The sequence below is a fragment of the Epargyreus clarus genome, unplaced genomic scaffold, assembly GCF_041222505.1.
Source record: "Epargyreus clarus isolate Ecla_fem2 unplaced genomic scaffold, WU_Ecla_fem_2.2 ptg000012l, whole genome shotgun sequence".
NCBI lineage: Eukaryota > Metazoa > Arthropoda > Insecta > Lepidoptera > Hesperiidae > Epargyreus > Epargyreus clarus.
The window spans coordinates 5,221,637-5,244,466 of NW_027332220.1; the positions used below are offsets into that span (position 1 = coordinate 5,221,637).

Genomic DNA, 22,830 nt, shown 5'->3' on the forward strand with positions numbered 1-22,830 from the left:
AGTGATGAGAACCACGGCACTTAAACTAGTATTAGATAAAGGTTAAGACCACGAATGCCAGTTACATATCTTATCGTGGGATGATAAATAATCGCTTTAAAGATCACGTAGTGAATAAACCTTATCAGTACGTCAAACTGAGATGAAGTTAAAGATGATAATGATATGCTTATACACTATATTAGGAACTAGCTGTTACCCGCGGCTTTGTTCGCGACAGAGGTCGATAAAAATACAATTTGATAATCTTATATATAAAATTCTCGTGTCACAATGTTCATAAGGGCAGAGTCCGATAGGATCATCACTTAAAAGACTCTGCCACGTTCCTTTGGCGATTCCGGAGTCCTCCATATAGAGAACAGTCATTGGGAACGGCTTTCTTCTTGCACAGACGCATTCTAGATTCACAGCCCAACATGGACACATAGCCATATACCCGGAACTGCCGACTCTGGCCGGGGAATAAACCCGGAACCCTTTGCACATCAGACCGGCTTGGCGAAATGACCATCTTTCACTTCGCCAAGCGGGCTGTCAATGATTATGTGTATCGTACCTTTAAACTTAGTAATCATTCTGAATCATACTCTTTTTAGAAAAAGATAATATTGGGAATTGTTATGACTTTATGACTAATGGCTATCGTATTGTCTTTAAATGTCATGACTAAAATCGATGGCGTATATTCGTATTTAACTCATTTATGTAGTTACGAAATCGCACAGAATTGCAAATGTCAAATATCCTTTATATCACGGCGTGCGTAAATTGACGTTTTACGCACGCTTCGCGTGCGCAAAACCCCCATTTCCGACCCCGTAATATAAAATTTTATACAACACGCGGACGAAAAATGTTTTTCTGACTCGTGTGATTGCAGTCCTCGCCTGCGGCTCGGCCTGCAAACTCACACTTGTCAGAAAAAAATTTTTCGTCCTCGTATTGTAATGTACTATTGTTGCAATGAGAAATTGCGATCGTAATAAAAAGTGTCTCGAGGTACATTAACATGGGAACCGATCGTGCTTTATTATTTCACGCTGCGTCCAAATAAACGCGACATTAAACGCTTTTATGTTTTCTTTTATTTTTATATTGAAGTAGCCAACAGGCATAAAGTTAATCTTTTTTTATAATATAGGAATAGCAGACGAGCACGCAGTCCACCTAATGGTAAGTTGTTACTGCCGCTCATGGACATAAGCAATCAAGCCCAAATAGGATTAGATATTCCTACCTGAGGTCAACCACAGATGCGCCGCTACCCCTGAGGACTAAGCTGAAAAGCCTCGGAAAAATATGTCTCCCTCCTCCGCCGCCTACGCCTCTTCCTCGCACGCCCTAACCCCTCGCCTGTCAAGGTATTATGCTGTTCAGAACCGCCCGTGATTGTACACATTTATTTTAGATGACTTACTCAAACACATACTTAAATTTCAACTTTACAGAAGGAATTTTATTTTATCTCCTAAACTATTGAATTCATCTGGTAGATACTTTACTCCAATCGCCTGTCAATTTTTTTTTTCCATAATTATCAAGAAATAAACTAAATAATATTAAATTTTGTAACTTACGGAAGTAAGTTTTTTTATCTTATTTATTTGACATTTTAAAAAATAAAAGGTTTGATGACGTGCAGGGCAGAAGCCTGCCAGGTCATGGGTGTTGCCCTTGGCATGCTATGACTCAACACTGTACAAATTTCTAGCCTTACAGGAAGACCGTTAGTCGGAGGGTTCACTAGCTCTCCTACTAATAGTAAGAGCGTCTTCAGATTTAAAATGTTTTCTTACGAATATTATGTTAAATTCTCACTGATGATAAGTTATCCAGAGCATCATCATCATCATGATAGCCTTTTCGTATCGCTAAACATACGTCTCTCTGAAATAGAATAAATCCGTATGGATGAAAATCCTATTACTCCGTGCCTAGTTTAAGTTGCTTCTCCAATCAATCACTCAGTCCCAAAGAGTAAAATAATATATGGGAAGTCAGCCCTCTTTTGAACGCGGCGAGAGATGGATGTGTCGCAAGCGCACGAATTACAAGTACATTTCTATGAGTTCTAACCCCTGTGGTCGAATCCCAAGAAATAACACCGTCCAAAATGTCTACTTGTTCGGCATTACTACTAGTACTATTTAACTGGCATATGTCTGGCATAAAAGGGAAGCTCTCTTTCGAATTCGAATTCGACGCTTTGAAATATAAACTTTTCCTAATTGGAAAATATGACTCAATAATGAATACAAATTAATAAATTACGCACAATTCTTTTTATTATACAGCAGACCATGCATTCTTATCTTCGATCACTAATAAGAACCGAAGATTCTTATCCATATTTTTAAGTTCAGTCAGCATAACTATTTAGATTGCGATAACTGAGGATTCCGCAAAGCAATTACATCGTGTCGTAAAAAGCATTGTTCAAGATATCAGTATTCTATTCTGTAATTTCAAGTAACATGAACTGAACAGGAAGTTATAAGTATATTTTACTGAGATGCGACTATAAAACAGGTATAGACTATAGCTATATAGGTAGACTATAGGTAAGACTTCGAGAGCTGACCACTTTTAAATTTCTCACAGATAAATCCTAAACATAAATAACTTAACGATGAGCAGGCACTTTTTATTATATTTTAACGTAATTTCCATTTCTGTACTACTTAATTTCAACGTTAACAGTTTTTTCCTTAAGTAATTCCATCTACATTAGTTATCATAGAAATAATTTTGGGACTAAACCACGTCATATATATTGTGTAAGGGTCAAAACGAAACAGGTGTGATAGTGGTGCCTCTGTCATGGAAATATGAAAGCCCTTCCAATTTACTTTATTGACGTCACTAATATCACAATATACATAGATAATTATAATAAAAACTACAACATTTATTTTTGTGCTGACTCTACCGAAAGATCTCAAAAAAATCTAATAAAATCAGAAATTTTCATTTTTTCAGTATTAATTTAAGAGGACTAAATTAACAAAAGAGTAAACACAAAAACGTTTATTACACGCGCTCAATGTGACGCAACTTTAACCGCCGAACTGTTTACTCATCAATTCGTGATTTTATCACTCAGTCATTTCTATATTCACTTCTGTCAGTGCCTGTACGTACCTTGGACAATGAGGACCGTTCTAATATCGTAGTACTGAATGAAGTGTACAATTATGTTGAAAAATCTAATTCTTACGATCGTTACGTTTGAGTTCGTGTGTTGTTTCGCGCTACCGTTCGAGGGATTGTATAAGCTGAACATAATTCATTATAATGATTTTCACGCACGGTTTGTATTTTTATTGCAAGTTTTAGTGTATCCATTGTATTTTATGTTTCAAAAAGAGAATTTTATTTCTTAAATTCAATAAGTGCTCATTTCGAATTGAAACTTTGAGTAAATGAAAATTAAATTGATACGTTCATAATGTATATAATTAATATATATATTGGTATGGTATATTTCCAGTGCAAACGAAAAAAAGGTACAGTCACATCTGGATATAATGACATGAAAATATCAAATAAATAATTAATTTACATCAAGGTCTGTTATTTGAGACGGCATTGTATTGCCTTTAATTTAATTAGTGCCTCTACTTAGGTCGTTTAAAACAAAGAACTAAGGTAAACAAGATATCAGATACAAATCTTAATGACCTCTGTGTAAGAAGGGTCGCCATGTCGGTTTATTAAGTAGATGGTTTCAGGTTCAAGTTTGAAGATGTTTTTTCACAATGCATTTCTCATGCAATCTCAGGTAAGAGTTCTAACTGTATTTGTACAGATGTCCATGGGCGGCAGAAGCCACTTACCATCAGGTGGACTTCATGCTCGTTTACCACTTCAGTATCATAAAATAATATTTTCTACCAATTTGTGGGAAGGTATCGGTCTACCGGTACTTCCCCTAGGTAGTGCCACATAGGCTATGCATTTATGTCTTAGGTTATGCGTTTATGCTTAGTACTTTATCATTTGTAGATCTGTAAGTAGTGTAGAAAAGAGCTCCTCACACTTGAGAACAAAAAAATATATTTTATAAGTTGTTGTTTTAAAATGTAATTAAAATCTATAATTATATAAATTACAACTATTTTGCATCATAATTGTGCATAATTTGTATTTTATACTAAATAAATCATGTGCTAGGTACTTATTTATCAAAAAAGGCTTTAAATTATAAATGTATCGATTCGTTGACGAGCGATCCGGAATACAATTTATGAATAAATTGAATTTGTATTATCATTTAAAAATAGAATTCTCATGGGGCCGTGCGCTGTCTTCGCGATTAGCACGCACGTTTGTATTTATCCGCCGAATTGTACTCATCAATGTGTGGTTTTATCGCTTCACTTCGACTTATATCTGTTCTGTCAGTGACTGTACGTAGCTCGGACACATCGGACCGTTGTGTGACAGTGAATGTAGTGTACAATTATGTTAAAAAACCTTATCCTTGCATTCGTTACATTTGAAGTGGCATATTGTCGCGCGTTTCATCACGAGGGAGTGTATAAGCTGAACATTATTCATTATAATGATTTCCACGCACGGTTTGTATTGTTATGTTTTTAGTTTTTATATGAATTTTAACTTAACCAAGTATACAACAATACATCAATTTTACTATAGGAATGGGTGTACGTATAATATTTATTTTTATGATAAGGTGAAATAGTATTTCGACATCAACTTATTACTGTTCTATTGCTGAGTACGGGTCACCTTTCAGTAAGAGAGTTTAGAAATAGTCTACCAAGCTGGCCCAGTGCGAATTGGTGGTGAAGCCTCACACACCATTGAGAACTTTTTTTAAAGTTTCAAAGCATGTAAGTTTTCTAACAATGTCAGCGTTATTAATAAGTGACAAATAATTTCTTGGATTTGAATCTTGGCCTCCGATTGAGCGGACGAGTTTTAATTACTAGTCTATCACTGCTAGCTTAACAAAGCTTATATATTTGAGTATTATGACAATAGGTTATTAAGGTTTATGAGGTTACTATTTTGAAATCGGCGACGTATTGCATGCAATAATCATAATCACTTTATGTAAGTAGGTACTTGATAAGTTTATTGTTAAAATGGCACAGGTTAACAAGATACGCAGATATTATCGCAAGGTTATTTAAATGTCTGTCAATAAACTAGTTTTGCCAATTTTGACAGACATACAACGTGTCGTGTCAGATAGTCATAATTTTAAACTTTACAGGCACGGCACGTATTTCCGCAGTCGCGTTACGGAAGTAAATACGTTTTAACATTTTGTCATAGATTAGTAAAGACTTTACTTTGTAAGTAGTACTTTGCCGCCTTGAAATTGAATGAAGCCACAAGCGGCTTATTAGTAAGTTCTTTTTTTGAATTCTTGACAAATAAAAACATTTTTAGAGAAAAATTACGAATAAATAACTAGCACTGCGTAATTTACATAATAAATAAATAATTATTTCAAATATTTTAGGGACATTTTAGCACGGAGACGTGGCAAAACTTTTTTACGCAACTATTTAAATTTTCTAAACTGGGTACATTATCTTGTTAGGAGTGAGTAATCTTTACCTATCTATGCATTTTGTATAGAACGAAGATTTTTGTCTTACCAACGGCCAATGTCTACCACGTGTGTATGATAAGTTAGTTAGACTAACTAACGCTTATTAAAAATCAATCTATCTAATGTTTTCCTTCCAAAGATCGAGACAATTTCTAGTTTTCAGGAATTGTCAAATATCGAATTTTTGTAAACAGTAGATAGATTGATTATTAATAAAGGGCGTAAGAAATCCATAGATTTAGAATCGTTTCGCTACAACATTCTTTAGGTATGTCTGACGAAAACACTTTTTTGCAACAACCTTGTTGCAATGCAATTGAGTGCTGTAATTTATGTTTTTGTTGCCAGTGACGTGGGTTAAGTTACAAACCTTTATTATTGAAGCAGACAACGAACATGCATTCTTATTGATGGTCTATAAGGCACAGGGGGTCCAGGCCCAGAGGCCCTAAACAAGAGGGGCCCCGAATCGGGGCAATTCGGGGCCCGAATACCCAGTCCGTTATGTTTCTCTCATAATTTCCTTACTTATGTGCCTTAACTTAACGATTTAATAATAGATGGCGTTGAGTACGGATTTATGGTGCCGATTTTAGATATCACGTGGGCATTTTAAAAAAGCACTCTCATATTTTTTTCTCAATCACCCAAACAGAAGTACGAGTATAACTTCAACTTCAAATGCTGAATGTGGTCATTCCATCACATGGTCTTTTGATTTAAGGTTCGAAGAGACAGCAGTAGAGACACCGACATGCCGGTTCAACAACAACTCGTGTCTTGGCGGCTTCCCGCGCCTGTACCACGAGATTCAGGTCCTGAGGGAGGAGAAGCCGGACTCCTTGCTCCTGAACGCCGGAGACAGCTTCCAGGGAACTTACTGGTACACGTTGCTCAAGTGGAACGTCACTCAGGAGTTCATGAATCTGCTGCCTCATGATGCCCATGTAAGTTAATTCTAGTAATGTAGAGCCTGTCTTAATTATAGTGTCTCTGTCAAAAAGTGGGACAAAAAATCCCAAGACTTCCTAAGATGTAACATTTGCACCTGCAACATATTCTTAGTTTATTATTTTACTTATAATTATTACTTTGTGTGCTACGATTTCCTTTTCTGCTCTTTTCCATCAAGAATTTTACGTACCCATAGAAAAACTTCAAGGTGTTTGACCTTACAAGACAGTTTTTATCTCGTTCAATGAGGAAATTGTACGCTTCCCTCCATTCAGGATGAAGCAATCTTACAACTCCAATCATTTAAAGGGATATTTGTAGATAACGGGAATGATTGCTATATCATATGGAATCATTGTTCTGGTTATTTCAATTTTTTGCTTTTTCAGCACTATGTTTTTAACTGTTTTTAGGGATCATATTCTACTTTAAAGAAAAACATTTTTATATAATATAGGAGAAGCAGACGAGTATGCAGTCCACCTTATGATAAGTGGCCGCCCATGGACATCTGCAATCAACTCCAGATAGGATTAGTTTCCTACCTGGGGCCGGCACCAGCTAGAGCTCGGAAAAGTGTAAGGGAGACATCACAAACCAGAACACAGCAGCGCTTAACACTGCTGTTATTAGATAGAAATAGGTGTGGCCGTGGTGCCGCCGGAGTCGAATCACAAAGATCTCTACCACCTTCAGTTATGAGGCGACTAGCGACCCATCAAGGGCGTCTCATATCAGTATCATGATTCACGTGGACTGTATGCTCGTTTGCTACTTTTAAATATAACAAGCAAAGATTTTTAAGACCAAATTTTTTATCTTTACAGGCGATCGGAAACCACGAATTTGATGATGGTCCTGAGGGTCTGGCGCCGTATTTGTCAGCGCTAAAGGCTCCAGTCATAGCTGCCAACATGGACACTACCAACGAGCCTATTCTTCAAGGACTTTACAAACCACATGTGATAGTGGAGAGGCATGGAAGAAAGATCGGGCTGATTGGTCTCATTACGACTGATACAAAGGTTAGTTGTATTGGTAGTCATCATCATCATCATTATCAACCCGTTACTGCTGGGCACGGAACTGGGCACTCCTCCCAGAATAAGAAGGATTCAGCCATAGTCCACCGCGCTGGCCAAGTGCGAATTTCTAGACTACCATATCTGTAAAAATATTTTTTTCCATGATTTCTCAGGTATTCAGGTTTCCTCACGATGTTTTCCTTCACCGTTTAAGCAAGTGATAATTTATTTATAATACGCACATAACTTTGAAAAAATTAGAGGTGCGTGCCTGGGATTTGAACCTCGAACCCCTATATCAAGAGGCCGGGTTTCTTAACCACTAGGTTATCAATGCTTTTGTACTAGTAACTGAGAGTATGTTATCATTAAACGTAACCACTATAGTTCAAATCAAATCAAATCAAATCAAATTTATTTTGTAAAATGCTTCATATACATTTTGTCATCACTGACGTACAAAATTATTAATAAAATTACAGGATCAATTATTATTATTTCAATATAAAATTATACACACAAATATCATAATTAATAAATTAGAATACATTATAATTACAATGTCAAGACTTTTAGCCACTTATACAAAAATAAAATTTTAATTTAATAAAACTTAATAATACATACTGAATAATTTAATCATTTTATGTCAAGAAATTCTTGCACATTGTAAAAACATTTGTCAATTAGCCACAATCTTAGCCTATGTTTGAATTTTGTTAATGGCAAGTCTTTTATGTCCGTAGGAACAGCATTGAATATTCTTCCACACATAGCGACACAATTTCGGTGATAGAAAGCTGTTCTAGGTTTTCTAGGAAGTACTAGTCGGTCTGGATTTCTAGAGTTCCTAGGGTATATATCACTTGCCTTTACAAATAAATTTTGATTAGCTCTAGTAAAGCATGCTACTTCCAAGATATACATACAGGGTAAAGTAAGGAGCCCTAGTTTTTTAAAAAGTGGTCTACATGAGTCCCATGGCGCCTTTCCACAAATCGCTCTTATACATTTTTTTTGGCTAATGAATGCTCTGTTTATCTCAGAGGAATTTCCCCAGATAATAAGCCCATATCTTAAAATGGATGCTATGTAGCCGTGATAGGCTAAAAGCATCGTTTCTTGAGAGGAAGTTTTCCTCAGCCTATGAAATACATACGAGAATTTATTCAGTTTTCTACAGACGGAATCTATGTGCGGTATCCATGAACAGTATTTGTCTATCCTAATACCGAGAAATGTAGTTTCTGTCACTTCTTCTACGCATTGACCATTGTAGTTTATATTTAAATTTAAATTTCCACGTTTACTTTTTTTAGAGCAGAATTGTATAATTTTAGTTTTTGACAAATTTACTTCTAAATTATTATCCATAAGCCATTTAATTATTTTGTCAATAGATTTATTAATATTAATTACGAAATTATCCAAATTATTATTACATGTCAATACAACAGATATGTCATCAGCAAATAGTGTGCACGGAACGTTTGTCGTTTGAGGAAGGTCATTGATATATATTATAAATAAGAGGGGACCAAGAACGCTGCCTTGCGGTACACCAAATTCATTTTGTGTAATATAGCATGATCTAAATCTTTCATGATACATTTTTTTACGGAAACCATTAACTTCTACACATATTTCCCTATTGTGTAGGTATGTAATTAACCACTGTAAGGCTGGTCCTCTTATACCATAGTGTTCTAATTTTCCTAATAATAAGTCATGTGAAACAAAATCGAAAGCTTTTTTCATGTCAAAAAATATTCCTACCGTAGGTATTTTATCGTCTACATTTTTAATAATTTTACTTACAATGTTAAAGCAAGCTGATGTAGTAGATTTGCCTTTCTGAAAGCCGAATTGTTCAGTACATAATACGTTGTGTTTTGTTATAAAATCAGTAATTCGATTATGCATTGATATTTCAAATATTTTGGATAATACCGAGATTAGTGCTATAGGACGATAATTATCGATTGAAGATTTATCTCCTTTTTTGTATATTGGTTTAATTATAGATTTCTTAAGTAATTTTGGAAATGTTCCACTTGTAAATGAAAGATTAATTAAATGGGTCAGTACAGGTGCTAGCTCATTAGCACATGATTTTACCACCTTAGTTGAAATGTCGTCAAAACCTACAGCATTTGTATTCTTTAAATTCGAGATTATGTTTTTAACTTCATCAGTACTGCAGGGATTCAGAAAAATAGAATTATTTATGTGCATTATTTTCATCGTATGAGTATTTCTAATTGTATTAGCTTTATTGCTCCTGTAATATTTATTAAATTCATTAGCAATGTCATATTTATTTGTAATTTTATTTCCATCAATGATTATTTCTTTTATCGAGTCATTGTCAAGATTTGTCGTTTTTTCAGATTGCTGTTTTATTAATTTCCATGCTGCAGTACATTTATTTTTTGAATTTAATATTATTTTATCGTTATATAATTTTCGCGATTTATCTATGCAACATTTTAAAAGTTTACAATATTTTTTATATTTAATCCTATTATATTTTGATTTATTGACATAATATGCATATAAAAGCGATCTCTTGGTTTTGCAGCTAATCCTAAGGCCTCTACTTATCCATTTATTTGTCTTCTGATTTGTTATTTTCAGTCTTATTGTAGGAAAACATAGCTTATAAAACAGTGTTATGAGATCATGAAAGTTATTGAATGAAGAGTCAAGATTATTGTCCAAAAACACCTCTAAAAAGCTGATACTTTTTATGCAATTTTTAAACTTTTTGATGTTTTCGTCACATAAGTCTTTTTTATAAATATAGTGAAATGTTTTTGACTCAGGTTTATAAGTAGTGGGAATGGTTAACAGTTGCGCTGTATTATGGTCCGAAAGACCAAGGTGTAATAATTCACACTTAGCCTCCATAATATTACTTATTATATGATCTATACATGTATGTTGCCTAGTGGGTTCATTGTTGTGTAGTATAAATTTAAAGTTTTGTATCAAATTAATGAACTCTGATGTAATTTTATTAACATTAAGCGTATTTATATTAAAGTCCCCAGCAATAATAGTTGTGTAGTTAATAGTTTGATTGAGGATGACCATTGCCACATCCATTTCTAGCGAGAGGTGACCGTTTTAGTCCTCAGGAGACACTACGCTTCTATGATCAGCTACATACCTATATGGAGTTTTCCACTTACCATCATAAGTATTTAAACCGACTAATATAAAGGTTGTTAATTGGGTTGTAAATTATTTTATGACTAAAATACTATTAATAATTACGTTATATATTTTTTATTATTCATCGTATTTTTCATTTTATTTTGTTCGGAATTGTTTATTAAAATACATTTTCCTTGTAGGAAAAGGTAAGCAGTAAAACCATAAAACGATTACAATATTCATTGATATTATAACAACAGGTAGTCAATAAAAGACCGTTGAAAATATCTAGGTTTTTTGCAAAATGCACTATTTATTTTATGAGAAGGGGGATTCCCTTATAAAAGTCCGTACATTGCATAGAATAGCTTACTTTTAAAGGTGTCTTTATATATAGAAGTTGGCTATTCCGGTGTACATGGTAAGGTAAAGGTGAACCCTTTGCTTTTCGACTCTATAGGCGTCATAGGTACCTATATATAGGCGTCATGGTTGTCGTCAACCCATTATTGTCCCACTGTTTGGTACAGGTCTCTTCTCAGAATTAAAGGGGCTTAGGCCTTAATCCATTGAGCTGGCGTAATGCGAATTAGCAGACTTCACTCACCCTTGAAAAATTTTTTTTAGAACTCTCATGACTGGTGATGTCCTTGAGATGTTTTCCCTTACCATATTTACAAGTGATAATTACCTTATTTATAATACGCACATAATTTTGAAGTCAGAGGATTTGAATCTCGGTCCTCCGGAATGTCCAGACAAATTTTAACCAATAGGCTATCATATATTTTCCATCTCACTTAACATTCAATACTATGGTTTCCAGGTGCTATCAACTGCTGGCAACGTAACCTTCACCGATCCACGAGAGGCGACGGCACGGGAAGCTAAGGCGTTGACTGAAAAAGGAGTGGACATCATCATCGTACTATCGCATTGTGGACTTGAGATGGATAAGTGCGTTTCTTTATAACATAGGAGTACCAGAGGAGCATGCAGTCCTTCTGATAGTATGTGCCTACTGTTGCCTATGGACATCTGGACAACCCTAGATATAAGGTTAGATTCCTACCTGAGAAGCGCCGCTACCATATTTGTACTGTGCCGCTACCCCCGAAGAATAATCGTCTTACCACACTCTTCAAACCAGAACACAGCAGCTCTTAACACTACTCTTATTGGGCAGATGTAGGTGTGGCGGCTATGCCGCCCGAATCGAACAGCTGACTGCCGCCTAAGGACATATTTGACCAAATTTATATACAACAGGTTTTACCTGAAGCCGAACACAAATGCGCTACCACACTTGAGGGCGTTCTATAGTCATATGCAACTCAGTCCGCATCCACAGTTTCCTACCGAGAAAAATACTGCATGACAGAAATGTTACTTTTGTAGCCGAAATTAAATAGGATTATAACTCTGCTGGCAATATGTCCACATCTTTGTCTAGTAACATCAGTGTCAAATGATAAAAAATGTATCTAAACTGAAACGCGAGGAGTTATATCTAAACGGGAATGTCTTATACTAATATGTTTGCTAAACACATCACTACGGCGACTTTACACAGCTGTTATAACGCGGAAATAGGTCTGGGGGGCAGGTAATGCCGCTTGACGCGAAACAGAAAAAGTTCTGAGTATCCGTACCTTTATTTGTCTGTACCCATGTTTTGCAATGCGCCTAAAAGAGTTACCAGGGCCAGATTTGGTAGGGTAGGTTAGAAAAGTACCCCACCATTGAAATAAAAATGTCCAAATTTTGACGGGTTAGTATTATGTTTTTTAAACAGTGTTTACTATTTTATCAGAAAACCAACGTTTGAATTTTTGAAATTACAGCATTGTTTGTTGAAATAAAGTAATACTCTTTCGTTGCCCCCGAGCCCCTAAAATTCCAAATCCGGCCCTGCGTGTCAATCAGCCTACCAGATAGCTACAGGATTTTTGTTTGTTAAAAGTACGAGTTTTGTTAAAGGTAAGTGGTCATTGCAGCCCATTGACGTCTGTGACTAATTACGTATAGAACAGGGGTTCTGTCTGAAGCCGATCACAGGTGCGTTGTATGAGTATTAAGATAGTAGCTTTATGTGTAAGTCAACCGACATTCACACCCTACCACCAGCAACTACGTCACAATTACGCCACGCTAGAAAAAAGAAAGAAAGAAATAAGTTTATTACGTAGGTAATGCAATGTATACACATAACAAAGACAAGTTAATTAATAACAGAATAGTGAGATATGGATATGGGGAAGTGAAGTAACGAATAACAATACAATAATTAACTAAATAATTACAGTATATCCCTATGCTTCTGTCTATGTATACATTACATGCAGAATACAAGGCACTTACTTAGCATTGATGCTGTGGTGTGTTGCATCACGGCGCTGATATTCAATGAGACGAGCCCACAAAGTGACTCACGGATATGCGTACAGTGAAGAGAAGGAGTAATACCACAATATAAGGATCTATAATACGTGGTAATACGATACGTAAGGCGTAATACGTGAGCAGCTGAATTCCAATTATTTGTTGAAGCGGATAGATCGTCTTGTACCTGCCACTCGAAATATTTGGTATTACTCAAAATGAAATGTGGTTGAGAATAAATATATTACTAGTATTATTAATAAGATAACATGACTGTATGTCTGTAATAATGTGGCGTTATCTGTAATTAGTAATTATACGATCTTTCGTTTTGTCGCATCCAAGTTGTGAAAGCAAGTTATTAGTTTAAAGTCTACAACTGATCGGGTGTGTCATAGTAAAATAAATAAATATATTATAATAAGTGGACTGGTAGTACCCCCTGCCGTCGATGATAATAATATGATGTATGAATTGATTACAGAGAGATAGCCCGGGATTTTGGCGAAAACGTAGACATAATAGTTGGCGGACATTCCCACTCCCTGTTATGGAATGGCCCGTCCCCGAGCAATGAAACCGTCGAAGGACCCTACCCAGTATTCATTCAGACAACCGCTGATAAGAAACATAAGGTAATTTATCATGGTATGATTACGTAGAGACGTAGGTCATTTTTTCACGAAAGCTTATGGTTTGCACTTTGATAAGTAAAACAGAAAGATACTTCACCGCCTTAAAATTGAATGAAGCCACGAAAGGATGATTTTATCATTTATTGTTTGAATTCTTGACAAATAAAAAAAAAATTTAGAGAAAAATTAAATAAATAAGTATTTCAAACATTTTAAGGACATTATTAGACGGAGACGTGGCAACACTTTATTTAGGCACACAATTTTAATTCTCAACGCTGGTTAGACCTTCTTGTTAGGAGTGATCAATCTATGTTATCTCATCTAAGGGTTTGCATTAGCAGTTTAGAATGAGAACTCATGGAGCGTTTTCCTTATTTCGGCCAAAATACCGTTCAAGGATAACCGGTGTAGCGGAAATAACCGCAAACTACAACTCATTTAATTTATTTTCATATTTCTACGCTTGTTGTGATGTCGCTCTATGCGCATAAACGGAAAAAATCCGTGAATATGCTATTTTTATCACGCTTTTATTAGCTTGGGTTGTATGTATGTGTGTAACGGAATCTTTGAACCCTATTCTTACCTACTTTGAACAGTCCGATTAATTCAAAATTTTGAACAATTATCAAGAATCGATGACAATACACGACGTTAATAATTTTATCCCATTCTCCTCATCATGATCAGGAATCAAGATTAACGATTTTCCTTGTGCTATTTTAGCGTGGCTTTTAGTTTCTAAACTATAATTATTACTTAGGCCTTATATTGAATATATTATTATTACTCGACCGCAAGGAAGTGCAATATTTTTCCCGTGGATCTTTGTCTACTCTGACGTGAAGTAGGGCTCTAATTCTATACATATATATCAAGGGCGACAAAGGACGCTTAACGATAGTTCCTACTTACTGTTAGATAAACTGCATGCTCCATAATTTATTTTGGTGTGGTAAGGGAGATACTTTTCCGAGGCGTTCCAGCTTAGTCCTCGGTAGAGATGGGCAGAGGGTTTAAACCCAATGGGTGGATACGGGTTTAAACCGGGTATTTTGGGTGAAATAGGGTTTAAACCCAAATAAACACCCAAACAGCGGGTGTAAACTATTGTCATTCATATTTTTATTTTCTTCGTGTAATATCATTTTTAAAATAATATTGTAAACAATTCACTAAATATGCACTCTAAAAGCACATATTTCATTTAAGTACGCTGTAATAGTCCATTCGGATGTGTTACATTTGGGTTGCAATTTTCGAAGACCCAATTATATTTTATAGATGTCAATGATTAGTGTAAAGGGCTTAGTGTACAGTTAAATCCTAATTTGTGGAGTCCCAACTGTTGTCCCTCGGCCGCCATCTTGAAAAAAGGGGCACAAAGCGTTTTTACGCTCTACCAGGCAAACTATTTGTCGCACAGAAATTTAGTAAGAACAATTATGGTTTCAAATTGATTAATCTATAATTTTAGTTCTATAACTTTTTGTCGTTAAACCAAAAATAACAAAGATAATAACAAATAGATTAAACTTTGGGAAGACTTTTTTTAACTTTTTTCTACTTAATTTACAGAAAATGACATTGAAACATTTTGATAGAGGAGTTTTGCACGACTCATGATGCGAAGCATCAGAGAGTGCTTTACGATCGAAAAATTTTTTTCGCTTCATTTTGGCGGCTGTTTTTATTATTATAGCCTTGATAGTTCACGGAATCAAGATATTTTGCATACTATTGTCGAGATAATTTAATGGAGATTAATTCCATACTTTTTAAAAATTGATTTACTGCAATAGAATTGGAAAAAAACACCAAAATAGGTCAAAAAATTTTCCTGTCCGTCATGTGTGAAACCTGAAAACACTGTAACTTGTGAAAAAATCCATCATTTGAGTTAATTTTTTTTTTTTAATTCTAATCGACGATTGTAGGTCACTGAATGCGAATGATTAATTAATTCAGTGTCGTTTAATTGCAATTAATAAAAAACGAAAACTACAAGACTGTATATCTATAGATACTATGTACATTTATTCCACCAGGGGCGCTTGTGCAGTACCTTCTTCCTACTACAGCTGTTTTTTCGGCAATTAATTTTGAACGACTTAAGTTTTTTTTTTTATATTTCATAATTAAATGAGCATTATGAGTCGTGCACTTTTGGATTTTCTAAACTTTTTATAGTCCGGTCAATTTAGACATAAAAATAGTAATCAAATAACATAAAGCTAAATTTCCGTAGAGACCTTGGGTTTACCCTCACAAGTAAAGTTCCAAAAGATGTGTGTGTCGGCACTTATTCGGGGTCAAACGTCAAAATTTTCGGGTTTCTGGATTTTTCTCGAAAACAGTAAATTTTATCGAAAAGTACCTTAGACCAAAGTTGTAGCACTTAAAATTTTCTATAAAATAATGTTTATATATTTTTTCTTAAAGCTATAATTATTAAGATATTAAGATACGTAAGAATTACATTTTACATTATATGCCCATATTCCCACACCACCTGTGCAATAGTATACGAGTGGTATACTTATTTGTTTTAGTTGTGCGCTATTTGTTTCGTCAAACAAATAATAATTAAAAAGGTAATAAAAATAGATGAACCCCTAAAAATGTAATATTTAATAATGTAAAAACATTAGAAATACAGTAAAAATCTATAGTAAATCTATTAAATAAACATTTGAACTATTTTAAAAGCTTTGTGTAGATTTTATTAACTCATTTTATAAACACCCAAATAAATACCCAGTGGGAGGAAATAAACGGGTATTTATTGGGTTTAAACCCTGCACAGGGTTTAAACCGGGTTCTTTGCCCATCTCTAGTCCTCGGGCAGCGGCGTATCTGTGGCTGACCTCAGGTATTAATATCTAATCATATCTGGTGTGGATTACAGATGTGCATTGGCGGCGGTAGCCACTTATTATCAGGTAGACTGAGTGCTCGTCTGCTACTCCCATATTATATAAAAAAAATCTGTGGCCGACTTCGGGTAGGAATATCTAATCCTATCTGGTCTTGATTACACATGCCTATAGGCGGCGGTAGCTACTTACCATCAGGTGGACTGCACGCTCGTCTGCTACTCCTATATAACATAAAAAAAAATACTTCAATCTATGAATAAGATAATTTATAAATTTTCTTCAATTATCGTATTAACGAAGGTCCTTTTACACTGTTATTGTAAAATGATAAGCAACGTAAACAGGTCAAGTGCATTCGATTATGTGACCCAGTGTCAGGCGTAAAGTCAGGGTCAGTTAGTCGAATATATTAGTCAGGGTTAAGCTGTCAGTCAAGTCGTGTATACGTAGAGGTATATTACAATAATATCTTAAGATATTTTTATCTTAGAAACAGGTTTGTTGTACCCAGCCTAGTTGAAACTGAGTCACTTAATGAGGGTCGAGGTTCGAATCCCAGGCACGCGTCTCCAATTTTTTTTAAGTTATGTGCGTATTAGAAATTAATTAGGTATCACTTGCTTTAAAGATGGAAGCCTGACAGATCTTTAAAAAAAATGTTCCCAAAAGGTATGTAGAGTCTACCAAGCCGCTTGCCTAGCGTAGTGGACTGTGGCTTCGTCATCAACCCATTATTGTCCCGCTGTTGGGCAGGGATCTCCTCTAGTTGCGGGTGGCAAGAGTGGAGCTCGAAACGCCCGTTAGCGTCCCCGGGAAGGACGGCTGTATGTGTGGTCGCATACCGTTGTACACACCAGACGGTGCGGCGAGCGACAAGCAAAAAAAAAGGGGTCTCCTCTCTGAATGAGAAGGATTAGGGCATGAAGGATTGTGGCTTAATCCTCATCATTCTAAGTAGAGAATAATAGGCGATGGTGATGGTACCCTCCTGTCCAACACTACTGGCTCTAGAACCGTTAAAATTTCATTTTAATTTATTCCACTTTTTGCAGGTCCTCATAGTCCAAGCGTCTGCATTCACCAAATATATGGGAAATTTATCAGTTTATTTCGACTATAAGGGAGATTACGTTGAATGGGATGGTGGCCCACTGTTCTTAGATAGATCGGTACCTGAAGGTAACTATACGCAGTATTTTTCATAAAATTGAATTATTGAATGAGCATGCAGTTTATCTGAAGGTATTTCGTTAGGTACTGCCTCCGTTAATGTCATCAAATTTTAAATTCCATTAGGATTTCTGTTAATAACTAGGGAAAAATCCAATCAGTTAACTACAGCACACAATATGTTATGATATAAATGAAAGAGAAGGGAGTCACAGTATCATGAGGCATAATTTTACTTATACTCGACTACGACGAGTAAAAAGAGAGTTACGGTTTTGTCCGATATGTGTTTGGTTACATTATTATGTTCCCTCATTTCACCTTTTTTTAAATAATATAGGAGTATCAGACAAGCATGCAGTCCACCTGATGGTAAGTGGCTACTGCCGCCCATGGACATCTGTAATCAACTCCAGATAAGATTAGATATTCCTACCCGAGGTCGGCCACAGATGCGCCGCTACCCCTGAGGACTAAGCTGGAACGCCTCGAAAAGTATGTCTCCCTTACCACACCCTTCAAACCGGAACACAGCAGCGCCTAACACTGCTGTTATTAGGTAGAAATAGGTGTGGCGGTGGTGCCGCCGGGGTCGAACCACAAAGGGTTCTACCACCTTCAAAACCTACTCTACCTTCACCTACTTCATCTACTCTACTTATAATAATGATTACAGATGGAGACATAAAAGCCAGGTTAGCACCATACGCGAAGTTGGTACACGACGCAGAAAATGAACCCGTTGGTGAAACGAAGACATCATTATTTTTCGAGGATTGTGTTACTGGCGAGTGCGCTCTCGGGGATTTGTTAGTTGATTCGTCGGTCGAATACGTAAGATTACTTGTTCATCATTAATAGCTAGTTATAATTCATCTAATTATGGACCTTGTGTAAGAATGAAATGCACTTTGGCTATGTAAAACCTACGTTACTTAAGTTATAACAGTAGCTGTAACAGTTATTATAGTTACACTATAACAGTTGTAGTAGCTACGTTATTATAGTTAAGTTATAAACGTTACAACCGATTATTTATAACAGTTATTTTATAACAGTAAGTTATAACAGAATATTCTGATAAATAACAATAGCACGCTAAGCGTTAGTCTGTTCCGATTTTTAAAGTTAGTTAAAGTTAAGACACTTAAAGAAGACGTTTAATGTTGCTTCTTAAGGGAAGTTATGGGACGTAGTTCTTCTGTTAGGACTGTAATTCTAGTTGCACTTATTACAAATGTTATGGGTGTCAAGTATCATTACGTGGATTGCATGTATTTTGACCATTTTGGATTTAATTTTATTGGCAATTTGGAATTGATTGAATATTCGTTATGTTTCAGGGAAAACAAAAATTCAAGTCATCTCTCGACTATCTGGCGTTCATACAACGTGGGAATATCAAATCTTCGATACTGAGTGGAAGTAGGTATTGCATTGAAACTTGAACTGTAGGAGCGTCGATTGTTTTTGGATCTAAACTTAAAAATATAAACCACACTATTTCTTGATTACCTAGATGCATTTGAAAAAGACATTGAAATTTAATTAAAATATGCTGAATACAATAAAATCGGACCAATTATGATCTTATCGATTAACTTCAATTAACTTTACTATCATATGAGGTATCGTTTTATCGTGTATACGCTACATTTGTTCCCTTTTCAGTTAATTATTTTTAAACAGTAGGATTATTTTAATTATTACTTGTTGCTTTTTATCAAATAGATACTTTACGGAGTTGAAATTTAAATTTGCTAACTCAGCTGGTGATGGCGCTGTTTTCTTAAATTTAATCTTAAATTCCAGCAATAACAAAGGGTACGATATTTGAGCTGCTGCCCTTCTTCGATCGTGTACAAACCTTTGAGCTCCAAGGGAAGTACGTGTTGGAGGCATTGGAACATAGCGTGACCAGCGCGTGGGCCTACGGTCCTTTCAAAGGGCCCTATCTTCTACAGGTTTCTGGTTGGTGTTTCTATCCTTTTTTACTTACTGTTGAGGGTAAAATTTTTTGAGTGTGTGTATTGTATTATTTATTTTTGATTGGCACGCACACCCATACTGATTAACTGTTTTTAACATAATATTACGAATACACCCACACACACCCACAAACAAACACGCACGCAAACACACACACATTAAATACTATTTCATTATATACTACTTACCACTTCTGGAAACAGCTTTATTATGTAAATATTTCGTTATCTCATTTTAAGTGACCATTATTTAAGTTACCATTCTTTAACACCAGTGTCGTTAGATTTTTTATTAATTATGTGACAATATATTAAAAAATAGGGGTGTGTAATGTCAATGAAGCGAGTAACAAACTTTTAATTATTTTGTAATTATTTGTTAATGTATTGCTCTAGGTCTAGCTCTTGTCATTTTAGTTAATTGTGTTTATGCAGTCAAGTTTTTATTTTATAATATTTTCTTAATTCACAAATATAGGTCTGAAAGTGACATACGACTTGACGCAACCAGAAGGGCATCGTGTCACATCAGTTCATGTTGGGAAAAATGATACGCCTCTCGACCCCGAGAAGTCCTACCAAGTGATTGCACCAGCCTTCCTGGCGGACGGTGGAGATGGCTTTACGGTAATCTATATAGAAAATTTACGCACTGGTATCTATATGAGGTATTTTCGTCGATGAAATGGATCATAGATGTTAAAGTTTTCTTACTGCATCCCTGGACACATTGAAGGTGGTAGAATCCTTTGTGGTTCGACTCCGGCGGCACCACCGCCACACCTATTGCTGCCTAATAACAGCAGTGTTAGGCGCGTGTTAGGTAGGAATATCTAATCCTATGTGGGATTGATTACAGATATCCAAGGGCGGCAGTAAATTACCATTAGGTGGACTGCATGCTCGTCTGCTACTCCTATATTATAAAAAAAAATGTTTTACCCGAAACCAATCACGGATGCGTTTCTACTCTGGAGGAGTAAGATAGTTGCTTCAGCAGACATACTTTTCACTGAAACGTAAAACTACTTCATGGTAGAAGTAAGGGTGGCGTTGGTACTTCCCCGTTCGAACTACTAGTTCCATCACCTTTCAACTGTCCTTAGTGACTGATTCATCATCACAGAGTCTAAACTACTAAAGCTAGAAACATGAGTGAACAGCGGGTTCCTTTTACGATGTATTTATGATTGTTTTTATTACTTTATAAAAAAAAAATCTCTTTTCAGATGTTTAAAAACGGGAAACGAAATACTCAAGTTATTGGACGAGATCAGATAATGTTGGAAGAGTACATTAAAAAACATTCGCCATTAAATGTTACCACTGACGGAAGAATAGTTATAAAACAATAATGCATTTCAACAACTTGTTAATTAGTATTAATTAATAATAAATAATTTTCATTTTGCAAAATGATTTTTTAATAAAATATTTTAAAACATTCATTCAGGGAGTTCATAAATTGTGTATATCTTATATATAAAATTCTCGCGTCACAATGTTAGTTACCGTACTCCTCCGAAACGGATTTACCGATTTTTACCAAATTTTATATGCATATTCAGTAGGTCTAAGAATCGGCTACTTTTTGTTTTTTTTTTTTTAATATTTAACCTAACGATAAGGCAGACGGGCTACCTGATGGAAAGCAGTCACCGTCGCCTATGGACATTTGCAACATCAGAGGAGTCGCCAATGCATCGCCGGCTTTGAAGGAGAGCTCTTTTTACACCCCTCTTGAAGAGTCCCATATCATAGTCCTGAGGGAATACCTCAGGAGGAAGTTCATTCCAAATTTTGCACGTACGCGGTAAAAATGACCGTGCAAACCGAACCGTGGAGGACCGCCACGGGTCAAGCTGATGTGGATGGAACGTCATCCTTCGGCGGGTGGTGCGATGAAGGAAGGGCGATGTAGGCACCAGATCAAACAGTTACTCAGAACACACACCATTGTAAAGCCGGTAGAACACACAGAGGGAACCTATATCCCTCCGCAGGCTTAAGGGTTCTAACCGATCAGAGATCACTGGGTCATTGACGATTCGCACCGCGCGTTTCTGTACGGAGTCAAGTGGGTTAAGCTGATATTGAGGCGCCCCTGCCCAGAGATGCCAGCAGTACTCCATGTGGGGCCTCACTTGTGCTTTACTATCTATTTTTCATGCCCCTAAGTGATAAGGGTTGTTCACCCTTAATATTTTTTTATTTATATAGTAACATAACGTTTGCCTGGTCAGCTAGTAACACATAAAACCCAGAAAATATGTCTAATTGATTTATGTAGACGCCCGGTTGTGCATCCACTAAATTCAAGGATATACATTTAATTGACCAGGGATTGAACCCGGAACTCTTTACTTAGTAAGTAATATAGTATTATAGTGTTAGTTATGACTAAATAATACATGAATTTCTGTATTTCATTCCAACAAGCATTGGAATTATATTTCAAAAATCAGGCAAATATGTGATCTAGTCTGAAAAGTTTGATAATTAATACAATGGGTATTACGCACCATGTTGAGAAATCACAAATACCAATAATCACATCTTTATGATACATTTTGTAAAAAGTAAATGTGGTCTCTCTTCGAATCTTCTGTGGTGTGGTAAGGAATGCTCTTAAGAGACATTCCAGTTTAGCCCTGGGATAGCGGAGCATATGTGACCGACTCAGGTAGAAATCCTATCTTATCTGGGGTTGATTATAGTTTTCCATGGGAGACAGAAGCCACTTGCCATCAGGTGGACTGTATGCTCGTATGTTACCCCTATATTACAATAAAAATGCATGTTAGTTTAAATTTCGTAAAAAAGTGGCACCTACTTATAAGTGGGTCCAACTTAGAGAAACGATATTTAAAACAACCGGTTAATAATTAATAATAAACCTAATTGAGGGCTTATTCAAAGTAATACAAGTCAAATGGTTATTGCTTATGCATACCTTACGTTACCAACAATTACACATTATTTACTTAAATCATTAACACTATGATTTTTGACTTATTCGGTGAAAATTTCGGTTAAAATAATTTC

The 22,830-nt window shown here is 35.7% G+C and overlaps 1 protein-coding gene across 2 annotated transcripts; it reads left to right on the forward strand.

Annotated features, from left to right (window-relative positions):
- Positions 1-3,117: 3,117 nt before the first annotated feature.
- On the forward strand, positions 3,118-21,233 carry LOC140746190 (apyrase-like). 2 transcript variants are annotated; one of them, XM_073078233.1, is made up of 11 exons: positions 3,118-3,313; positions 6,315-6,537; positions 7,372-7,569; positions 11,555-11,685; positions 13,595-13,745; positions 17,680-17,806; positions 18,474-18,631; positions 19,141-19,222; positions 19,610-19,768; positions 20,264-20,412; positions 21,015-21,233. In XM_073078233.1, the coding sequence occupies exons 1-11, from the start codon at positions 3,183-3,185 to the stop codon at positions 21,138-21,140; spliced, it is 1,635 nt and encodes a 544-aa protein (XP_072934334.1). In that variant the 5' UTR covers positions 3,118-3,182; the 3' UTR covers positions 21,141-21,233. The 2 variants fall into 2 exon arrangements, with proteins under 2 accessions (XP_072934334.1, XP_072934335.1); XM_073078234.1 differs by lacking the exon at positions 3,118-3,313 and adding an exon at positions 4,343-4,583.
- Positions 21,234-22,830: the final 1,597 nt, after the last annotated feature.